General features: G+C 38.1%; 1 protein-coding gene across 2 annotated transcripts in view; it reads left to right on the forward strand.

The window, feature by feature from the left end:
• The first annotated feature begins 833 nt into the window (after positions 1–833).
• Positions 834–11,554, forward strand: part of ehd4 (EH-domain containing 4) — a 25,035-nt gene continuing 14,314 nt past the window's right edge. Inside the window, exons 1-3 of one of the 2 annotated variants that reach the window (XM_007578134.2) lie at positions 3,326–3,576; positions 5,835–5,931; positions 9,437–9,613. In XM_007578134.2, the coding sequence (XP_007578196.1) occupies positions 9,465–9,613 (149 nt within the window). In that variant the 5' untranslated portion in view covers positions 3,326–3,576; positions 5,835–5,931; positions 9,437–9,464. Of the gene's footprint in view, positions 1,380–3,325; positions 3,577–5,834; positions 5,932–9,436; positions 9,614–11,554 lie in introns of those variants that run through there. The other variant, XM_007578133.2, reaches the window with a different exon arrangement.

Here is an 11,554-nt window from a genome sequence, read left to right on the forward strand (position 1 = left end):
TTTATATTGTGTCAAATGTTGGACACAACATTGTTCCCTTATATTTTGTTATTCAAATGAAAACGTATAATTATTGGTTGAAACTCATCTGCACAGTCAGATGGCAATTCAAGGACACCAAGTGAAAAATCTTATGTACAAATTAATTGTTAATGTTTTAGTACTATTCACCGGATTAACACGTAAAATTGGTTAAAGATTTTTTTTTCTGGTCCGCTTGGATTGGCTGACCAGCTCCTGTTAACAGTACCAGCTCAAGCTCATGAGGATATCGGGTATTTACAGTTGTGGCTTCAGAACTGTTGCCATTAAATATCAATCAGGTCTTTTGTTTAGTTTAGTTTTATTTTCAACGTGTTTGTGGAAGTCAAATTGTTTTTGGATTTATTTATTATTATTATTATTATTATTTTTTTTTTTTGTGGATGTGCGTTTGTAGTGATTGCAAGGTGTAAAATAACTGTTTTGCAGTTTTGCAGAAAAGCTTTACAAGAATACAACTACAAAAGCATATTTCTCAGTGACTTTGAATTTACCCAAATAAGTAGATTGTGAGCTCAGATGGTCAGTTGGTAGCGCGCGCACTATTTGCCCAGTGCTGACGCACTTGCCATGCGTTCCATTCGAGCTATTTGCTGCATGTATTCCTCTTCTGTCTCCTCCCTGTTTCCTGTCCAGTTACTGTTAAATGAAGGTCACCGGTGCCTAAAAACACAGGTGAATTGTTTCTGCCTTCATATTATCTTCATGTGACTGAACCTTCGTTACTATCCCTACAAGAATAAATTAGTTAGATTAGTTAGAGTATTTTTATAGTGTAATATTGGCTAGTAAAATTGAAGAACTTTCCCTGAGGTAACCGCTGCGAACATCTCCTGTCCTCTCCTCTATCCCTCCTCCCCGCCCAGGGGAAACAGCAGCGTCACCGGGTGAAGGGCGGCGCCCGCAGGTACCCACATCATCAGCTCAGTCCACAGCACAAACAGCTGCAGACAGACGCAGCTCTGTGTCCAGAAGTCAAGGAGACTCCAAGGAGCTCAACCAGCTTTCTCTCTCGCTGTGGACCGAGCAGGAAGGGACGCGGAAACATCCGGAACGTTTGGAAATCTCGAAAAAAGGGAAGTTGGATAGTTTGTATTTGAGAGAAGTATGTTCAGCTGGGTGAAACAGGAGCAAGGTGGCCGCAACAAGGAAGGAGAGATGTACCAGACGGTCACGGAGGGACTCCAAACTCTCTACACCAAAAAGCTGCTGCCGCTGGAGGAGACCTACCTCTTCCATGACTTCCACTCTCCGGCCCTTGAGGGGGCCGACTTCCAGAGTAAGCCCATGGTGCTGCTGGTGGGGCAGTACTCCACCGGGAAGACCACCTTCATCAGGTACTGACCGCTCTGTCAGCGGCCGAACCGCTGGGAGAGCTGACTCTTTCATCTGCTCAAATTAACTTTGTTATTGTACTATACATGGAACTTTGTGCCAAAAGTATCAAATATTTCTACTTAAATCTATTTAGATGAAAAATGCTGTAAAATTGAACAACATAAGTCAAAGAAAGAATGACATCCTCATATACTATTTTTAGTAAGAACATCAAAGTTGTGAAAATTAATTTTTGCTCAAAAATAGGATTTAAAAAGAAAAATCCTAGATTGTCCTCAGACAAGGTTTGACTGGGAAATCTATTTTATTGGAATCTGATCAGAAAAGGCAGAAGAAGTTCTGCTTCAGTTGCCAGTATTCTGGTAGCCTAAAGAAAGACGGTGAAAGAAACCTGAACTAGTTCTAAAACCCTGATCACTCAGGAAGAGCAGAACAAATGAATGAATGTAAAGTCTCTGTTTACATCAGTCTGCAAGTTGTTTCACAAGGCAGAACTTCAACAGGATGTTATAGGATTTAGTTTAAAAGTGTAACAAGCTTTTCACATCTTTTGTCAGTAGTGTAAACTATCTGAAAAGTTCAGTATTTTTTGCTTCGTTATGATCTACTCAATCCCATGTATTCCTCCCTTTCGTACCTTAAACTCTTCAGGGTGGGAATACACTGCATTTTTGCTATCTGTTCTTTCTAAAAGGACCTATAGGTGCCTGGTATGAGGTCACTCTGCCTCTGGTTCTTCCCTGACTTGTCTAGTGAGGAAGTCAGAGGGTTGTATCAGCTGACCTGTTTAGGGGCAAGTTGGACTCCCAGGGGTCAAAGGACTGATGTAGTGACGTGTGGTTTTGTGCAGGCAGTCAGAGGATTTCAGAGTGCAAACAAGACTCAGGAATCAGTTCTTCAAGAAGAGTGTTCTGGGAAATCTTGGTCTCGTGTGTGATCTGTGATTGGCCTGAGGGGCCTCAAAATGGCTTATATTCATAGGATTATGACTGAAAATGTTTTGTGTGAGATGTTACAGATCAGGGGTCTGAAACATTTACACTGGTAAGAGATATATAGTATAGCTAGATAAAACTTGTTTAGAGCTGCAAATGTTTCATAACCTTTTTTTATAGAAAAAAAGATAATTAAAAAACCCTACTGTAAAACATTTATTGTAAAGGAAGTACCATTTTGGTTTTATTTTTAGGTTTTAGAACAAATAAAAAATGTATAACATTGGCAAAAACAGTATGGATACATTTTATTTCATAAGGCTTTATTTGAGGGGGGCACATGGTGTCCAATTTAATAAGAAGAAAAATGGATTCAAAAATAAAAGTAGTACTTTTGGTGTCAGTCAAGAGCAATATTTCTAAGGTAAAACTACTAAGACTTGTTGTGATATTAACATCCATTCTAACTTTTTACAGTCTGGGTTTATCTTGCACCGAGGCCTTTTCATCAGAAGGCTGCAAGTTTCACAGCTGGGGAGCCACGGAAGGAAATATGCATTGTTACATTTATTCTTTATGGTTCATCATATCTACCAAATATTCATGCTGCAGGAACTTGCATTCTGGATGCGGAGTGGACAAGGTGTAGCATCAGCACTGCAAACTGCTAAAACTGGTTATTTACTCTGTCTGATTCTGTCTTCCAGACAGTAGGTGTCGCTGATGAGAAAATCTACATGAAGAAAAACGTTTGCCAAACATAGATTTTTAGAACATAAATGCAACTACTGATGCACAATGTATCGGGATCTGCTGATGTTGGTCATTTTTTAACATCCCTCCTCATCGGTCCAATAAGTAGAACTGTACCAATATTAAAAACCGACACAGATTTCTATCTTGTCATTTGTGTTTCTGGAGCAGGACGAGGTTGGTCCTGAGACAGTGGTAGAGAAGCAGCGGAGGATTGTGGGTAATTAACTGAAGGAGAGAAGCGATGCAGATAATGTTTTTTTATTATACCCTAGTAAATAAAACCCTTGAAAAAATGGGGGGTAGTTACTTTTGACCATAAGTATAATTTCCAGTGAAGGAGAGTATTCTAGGTATTTGTCTTATTTGCCCTCACAGTATGTTTTAATGAGACAGGTGGATGAAGACCTTGAAGTGTGTGTCTTCCTGGATGAGAAAGTTACTCAGCTGCTGTAGAATTTGTTTACAACCTCCGGGGAAAAACTCCACGAGACACGAGATGAGACAGGTAATCTGTGAAAAAAATTAGCGCTATCAATCAACCTCCTGTGTAGTACTCAGTGTGAGTGGGTGAGCACAAGAGTGATTGACAGCACTAAGACCCTCCTCTTTTCTCTGATTGGTTGTGTCTGACTGACAACCAATCGGTGTATTTCTGCAGTTAGTACTGGGAGCACTGGGAGATTATTTTCACAGACTTTCTGTCTCATATTATACTGTTTCATCATAATGATAATTTTAACAAATATTTGTTAAAATTATTGCAAAAGCCACAATATTNTATATATATATATATATATATAAATTAATCTGCAATGGTTTCCTTGTCAAATCAGTAGCTAAACAAGCATTACTCAGTATTCTGTTACTCACCTTTGAAGTGTCATGTTGATGTAACCGTCATTCAGGGTTGGAGGTCAGAGGAAATGAGAGGATGAGGTGGTAAAAGGAGAGCTGTAATAATAAGCAGTCTGCATAGGCTCCGTGTTTTATTGTCCCATTTCCTGTTCACTGGAAACATTTCAAAACACACTGGGAAACACACATCTCTCCTACTTTACACACAGAAACACACTCTCACACACACAGGGTTCATCAGGACATTGTCACTGAGACCATAGAGCTTCTTAACTGCTGTTACTTTTGAACTAAAATCCAACTGGATAATTTTGTTGATTGTCTGACACTATTTCAACAAACATTAGTTTGGTTTGACGTCATGAAAAAAACGTGTTCACTATGTGATTAAAATGTAACCGTAAAGCAAAGCCCATATTAAAAAGTCCATATGGTCCACTAAAGGATTGTTTAAAAAAACAGACGAAATTTAACTGTCTGGTTGAGGAATTTACATGTTTTTTTCTTTACCAATTGTTTAGATGATATGTTTATATTTACAATACTGATGTTCATGTCAGGAGTTCAAGAGTTTAAAAAAATGATTAATTATGGTTTCCATTGCCAATTTTCTAATGGTGTGCTGTTTGATGCTTTAAGGCGTGTTACTTTACTGCATTCATGCTCTTCACAATAATTAATAGAAAAGTCTTTCTTTGCATTACAGCAGCCAGGAGCCCTTGTTGTTCTTGATAAGCAGCTTTTTCATATGTCTTGTTTTTGGTCATCCGTCTTTTGGATGACCAAAGTCTTTATATTTGGAAGGCCTCTTTGCCATCACCCTTCATCATCTTTTGTGCCTTCCACAAATTTTCTGTCCATTTCAAGCTGAGACTGTCTAGGCCTTTCAGAAACATCAGTATTTTGTCATTTGTGAGTTCTCTACTGGTTTGGGTCAACAGTGTTCTGAAATGACTAATAAGATCAAGGTTATCTGCAGACGGCCTGATTTTAACACTGTTGAAATTGTTGATGTGGTTTTATTGTTTAAACTGATGCCATTTATGTTACTTTATTTTGAAAAAAGCTTTGAGGATTGTGCAACCTATTTGTAGTATTTCTTCATACTACGTGCAGTATGTAACTTTTACAAAACTGTCACCATGTCGTGACAGTATGAAACAGGTACTCTGTGAAAAAAATTTGCGCTATCAATCAACCTCCTGTGTAGTACTCAGTGTGAGTGGGTGTGCACAAGAGTGATTGACAGCACTAAGACCCTCCTCTTTTCTCTGATTGGTTGTGTCTGACTGACACAACCAATCGGTGTATTTCTACAGTTAGTACTGGGAGCACTGGGAGATTATTTTCACAGATTATCTGTCTCATATTATACTGTTTCATCATAATGATAATTTTAACAAATATTTGTTAAAATTATTGCAAAAGCCACAATATTAAAAAAAAATTTTTTTTCCAATAAAAATTAAACACTGCAACTTTACAACATTGTGTTCCTTGAAGTTTCAGAATTCATGGTCGGTGTAAACTACAAAATATTGCTGGTAAATTATTTTATTGTAGCAGATTTTGGAAGCTGGATGCTTTTCTGACATTAGTAGTTTGAAGTTTGTGATTACAGTACAAAGCATGTCTAGATGTCATGTTAAAATCACTGTTTTATTTCTGTGTATTCGATGTGGAGTGCTGTCATTCCATCAGTCTTCACTCATGACTGTCTTTTTTTAGTCGTCATTACACCAAGTATCAGACAACAGCATATGTTTTTTTTTTGTTTTTTCAAACATTTCGACAATAATAATAATAATGAGATATATATGCCTCCTTTGTTTTGTCTCCATTGAAACAAAGTTAAAGCTAACTTGTTGCTCTCTATAATTCCTCTTTTATATCCCGTCATCACATCAGACAGAACCAGGGCGTTTTCCACAGCTCCAGTAACATTTGTTCAAGTTGGTAGAGGCTGCAAAGTGCTGACTGCCACACCCTCTGACAGTCTGACTGCGTAAGCTTGCAAAGCCACAATATTTAGTAGACACCTAGTTAGATAATTGTATGAAGTGTGTTTGAGAATTTTCCAATCAGTTGTGAGCTAAGGGGAGAGCAAGGCATGCTGTGACTAGCAGTGTGAGGTGCGTGTGTGTGTGTGTGTGAGGCTGCATGACTCTGCAGCTGGGAACACTACGTCAGCTTCAGTCAGTCCCAGGTTAGAGCAATTCTGGATTGATTGCTGGAGCATATTTTACTGATTGTAATGTGTGTGCAATCAATGAAACTGTAACTTTAGCTCTTAGAGTTAAAAGTTATTCAACTGTAATTTTTTTTTTAATAAGAAGACGGATGGTTTATTAAACCCAGGAAAGCAATGTTGAAAGAGAAGAGATAATATGGAGCTTAGTGGAAACTTGTACTCGGACTCTGCAGGCACATGGTGTGCATTTGCAGTTCAGCATGCAAATATCATGCCTGCAGGGTGTGTGTATGTGTGTGTAACATTCACATGTTGAGTACAAAAATTCAAAGCTTTGGCAGCAAACAGTGGAGGGACAGCTGAGCTGGTGTGTGTTCCTGTTCTCTTGCTCTCTGTATTCTCAGGATTGGTGGTCTTACAGGGAACCGAGGCCCCAGGGAGGTGCAATGCTGCAGAATTTGAAATGCTGCATATTGGAGTTGGGGTCTGTGTTAGGGTATATTCAATGAGAGGAAACTAATACATTGTCTTTGTAAGAGTATCTGTGCAGCGCTAAAGACTCTGAGGCAACACCCTGTCCTGAGGAATGCTTTGAATCACTGCAACATCTTGCCAGAAAAGTGCAGAGTCAACATATTCTTCTTCATCTCCTTCTCCTTTTTGCCTTCTTCTTCCTCCTGATTCTGAACACACTACACAACGTGTTGCTCTACATCGCATTGTAGCAACTTATCAACTAATTACATCATCATAATACTGTGGAAAATAAGTTTCTGTTGCAAATCAGAGCATCTGCTGGAAGTCTGAAGCCAACTTTTCCTTTAAACTTGTTAATTTGGAGACATTGAAGTGTATGAATTCAGTATTAGTCGTCTTACTGCTGGTATTTCAGTAGAGATGCACCAATTTTGGTTTTAAGGCTTTTAAAAAGCCTGAGCTGTTGATTCCAGTATATGTGATACCATTTTTCTTTTTTCTGAAAATTCATTAAGTTGTCAACAGTGGGGTGACGGACATGACCAGGTGTGTTTGTCAGTCAGCACTCTGCCACAGCACAGCAAAAGGAGGCAGTGGCTTATTTTCAGGCGTTTGCAGAGGCAGATAAAATTGGTGGATAAGATTAGTTTCAGCTGATCCCCCAAAATGAAGGAAATCACGGCTGATTTATTAGTGCAGCCCTATATTTTAAAATAATAACTTTTATATTATTTGTAGTTTTTTATTCCCAAAAAGAAAAGGCCTTCTCACTTCCTGTTTAGACAAAATGTAGCATTTGACCTTGAAAAAGATAAATTTTAAATAAACTTGTTGGAAATGTGCAAAAGATGGCGTAATTCGGTTAAACTTGCCTAAACCAAAGCCAGAGTGAGTAAGTCAAGAACTAAATCCAGTTGAAAGTCTGTGGACAAACTTAATTTATTGTTCAGGTGCTCTCATCCAGTCTGACTGAGCTTCATCTGTTGTGGAAAGAAGTGCAAAATTAAACTTTCTAAAGACTTTCAGCTGTAACTGCTGCTTTAAGAGGGCCTACAAAGTATTCACTCAGAGAGGCTAAACATAAATGCATACCAGACTTCTCAGATGTTTATCAGAAAAATGGAAACCACATATAATTTTCCTTCCCTTTTAGTTATTAACTACTTTTTGTTAGAAGATTTTGAATGCCAGGCTCCATACTGCTGTGCCACCTCTTCCTAAACAATGTTGCTACCATTGTTGAATGCATACAGTTCAGTGAATACCATTTTTTCCTTTTGAATATAAAAGTAGCATTAGGAATCATTGATCACTTAGATTTTCTTCATGGCAGTCATCTGAACTCTCCGCTATCCTCTTTGATCTTCAGGCTGTCATGAATGGCAGGAAGAGAGAGGGCAGACTCTGAGCAGCCATTGTTCCTTCCTGTCACACTTTCCTTTCACAAGAAACACTGTGTAAGAGAGTAATGGGTTAACGGTAAGGGGAAGGCAAAACTTTTTTTGATGTGTGCAAACACAGCTTTTATTTGGATGTTTAGTAATGTGACTAACTGAAGAGAGACTGCTGACTTCTAGTTATCTTTCAGTCTACAGCTGCTACAAGCTGTTATTAGGGGTAACATTGTTGTTTGTAATTGTAATTAGTCAATTTAAGCATCATATGGCTTAAAAGTGTATAAATCTAATAGTTCCTGATATAACTGTTTGGAAGACCCACTTTATTTTGTCTTAACTAATTTATTGGTGACTGAAACCTTCTCCAAAATCCTGTTTTCCTTACAGTCACATACATCATGGCCAACAGCTTCCCTAACCTAGGTTGTCTTAAATTAATTGTATAGAATTTTTTTTAACTGAGAAAACATGCAAATACTGGCAGCAGCTCATACTTGGTGGTCTAGGTTTTACGCAACAATGAATTTTAAAGTGAAAGTTTATTATAATGTCATTTGGAGTACACTGATTTATTTCCTTAATTTTGAGAAAATCAGCCACTGTCCCCTTCTGCTCTGCCTTTAGAGAGCTTTGACTGACAGACCAGGTAATGTCTGCATGTTGATAGTCAACCCACTTTTGCCAAATCAGCAGCTTTCTTTTTATATTTAGGGACATTTCAGACAAAACATATTGGTATTGGCCAAAATCAGAATCGGTAGATCAGATTTTTTTAAAGATCATTAATCAACGATGGGCCAAAAAACTGAAAAAAATTTACCCAACAAAATAGAAAACTGATGACCCTGTTTTTCTTTTAATGATGCAACAAGTTTTTTTTTATATATATATTTTTGGATTTTTAAGAATTTATAGATTCCATTAAAAATGTGTTTATTATAGAGCAAGTAAAGCTTTAAAAAAATCCCAATAAACTAATTGTTGCACTTTTATTTTAGTGAATGTTGTGGTCCATGTGTATTACAAATTTGTCAGTTTTGGCCCTTGGGGCCATAAAACTGCCATAGCATGATCAAATTTAATTTCTACTGTAAAGAGCAACCAAGCTTTGGTGATCCTGACTCAGGAAGTGTTCCTGTGTATTGTGACCTTACAACACCCGCTAGTGTCAGCTACTTATTAAAAAAATTTATGTCGTCCACAACTGAAATAGGCAGGTCAAGTTTTTTGAAAAGATTGATAGCCAGTGATTGGCCAGAAAACTGCAATCTGTCTTAAACTTCAAACACTTTTGAAGGGTTTTCAGTTTCAAACAGTGACTTTTAAAACCTTCAAATCTGTTCATTGCATTGTTATTTAAACACAGATGTAGTTATCCTTTGTTTTCTGTCAGTTTCAAGTGTTTCAAGTCTAAAATAACTTAATGATCCACGTTTGTTTCCCAGGTATCTCTTGGAGCAGGATTTTCCTGGGATGCGCATTGGTCCAGAACCAACCACTGATGGCTTCATTGCGGTAATGCATGGGGAAACTGAAGGAGTTGTCCCTGGCAACGCTCTGGTGGTGGACCCGAAGAAACCCTTCAGGAAACTCAACGCATTTGGAAATTCCTTCCTCAACAGGTACAGAAACACTCAGATTATATTCACTAAACAGTGCTGGAACAACAGTTTGGATAGAAAGTCTGTCAGGATATGACTAAGTTCAGCTACTAAAAGAACTCTGATAAAATCTATTCACATATAGCATTTTAAAGAGGGACTCAAACTAGCATTGAGTGTTTTTGTAGCTGCTATTTTTAGTCCACAGACTTCCAGTCTGCCAAATATTTCCTGTGAGGTGTTTAATACCTAAAGCGCTAAAAATAAAATCTGTTCTGAGATTCAGGGAAAATGACTGTGGAATTCACCCAGAATAAAATCAGTTCATCAGACACCCATTACTGCAGCTTTAGTGAGTAACATCAGTTATTGTACTTACTAGTTATGTTGTGGTTAACAAGAATAAAGGTTTAACTTTATGACACATTGCATTAGGCTGAAAGGTGACCTCTACCTCCTTTCCACATAAATAGCCCTTATTCCACTCCCAATCCTGTCACTGCTGAACTCAAAGCATTTTCATCATGGGAAGTGACCCCCTGCTCACCCTGGACAGACATGCACTGAAAGCTGTCAAATCGAAGACACGCCAGAGTTTGTACCGACATTTTAAATTTAGCTCAATCCTTATTCTGGTTCAGCCACATTTCCTGTGTCCAGTGAGGAAGTGGAAGGACACTTGACCTCTCAGCAGTGTGTGTTGATGAATACCTGAAGCATCTCTTATTTTAGGAATTCCTTCGTGTCCTGATGTGACATAGACCCCCTCCAGAATAATTAGCCGTTTCCCGAGGGGAAGTGTTTTTGCGTCACCACATACTGGCTGCATAAGTTTGTTTTTTCCCCGCTGCCAGTCTTGGGCTCCAGCCCTGCAAAATAATTTATTATGGCCTGCTGCTAAGTTTATCTCTTCAGGAAGCTGTGAACGCAATCTTAGGTGATCTGTCAGACCCACCAGTGAAAAGGATATGGAAATAGCAAACACAGTTTAAAAGAAGAAAACATTAAGAGGAGAAAAGCCATTAATCTATCTGGATGTAGGTTTGGTGGAACATTTTAATGGGAGAAACCACAATAAAATACTAACAATGCCCTGTTTTGGGACAAGATGGTAAATGGACTGCATTATCAAGTCAGAGGACTCCAAAGCATTAGCACAAACCCCTACATTCAGTCATACACACTCTCATACACTGATGGTGGCAAGCTGTGTTGTAGCCACAGCTTACACTCAGTTGGTGCCACTGGGCCTTCTGACCACCACCAGCTGGATAAGGTAACTTTGTAATGAAGTAAAATAATTATTATTGAATTTATTTACTTACCACTTATGTCTGAGATCTGCACTTTTGCCAGAGAAAAAAAAAAAAATATATATATGAACTTTACGAACTACAGTACAGTTTTGCTAACTGTTCACATGAGAATAGGCAATTGTGGTTATTTAAAAATTGTCAGCATGTCTTACTGCTTATACAATATACAAGAGACAAGCAATAAACTCTAGGAGCTGAGTTTCATGTGGGACCATAATGCCGGTTGTTAAAATACATCCCATAATTAGGATGCTGAACTCAGGTGTTCCATCAGCCTTTAGGTCATTTAGACATGAGGTTTTAGTGTTGTCCTTCAGCTGTTTGTGATGACAGTGCAGGTTTCTGCAAAGAGCTACAACCCTCTCCATTAGCTTGTACTAAAACAGGTTTTAGTACAAAACCTGTTTAACTGTTGATTAGAAAATCATTGTAGGACACATTCCTGTCTGAACTTGTAGCATCATCACATTTTTAGCCCTATTCAACAAAAAAAATCAATAAGATAGACAATTAAAAGCCAAACTACTAAAACAATCACAACTTTTTTTTTAATTAACCAGTGCATAAAATGAACTTAAACCTTTCCCCTTTGTTTGTGTGTGTGTGTGTGTGTGTGTGTGTGTGTGTGTGTGTGTGTGTGTGTGTG

The sequence above is a fragment of the Poecilia formosa genome, unplaced genomic scaffold, assembly GCF_000485575.1.
Source record: "Poecilia formosa unplaced genomic scaffold, Poecilia_formosa-5.1.2 Scaffold468, whole genome shotgun sequence".
Lineage (NCBI taxonomy): Eukaryota > Metazoa > Chordata > Actinopteri > Cyprinodontiformes > Poeciliidae > Poecilia > Poecilia formosa.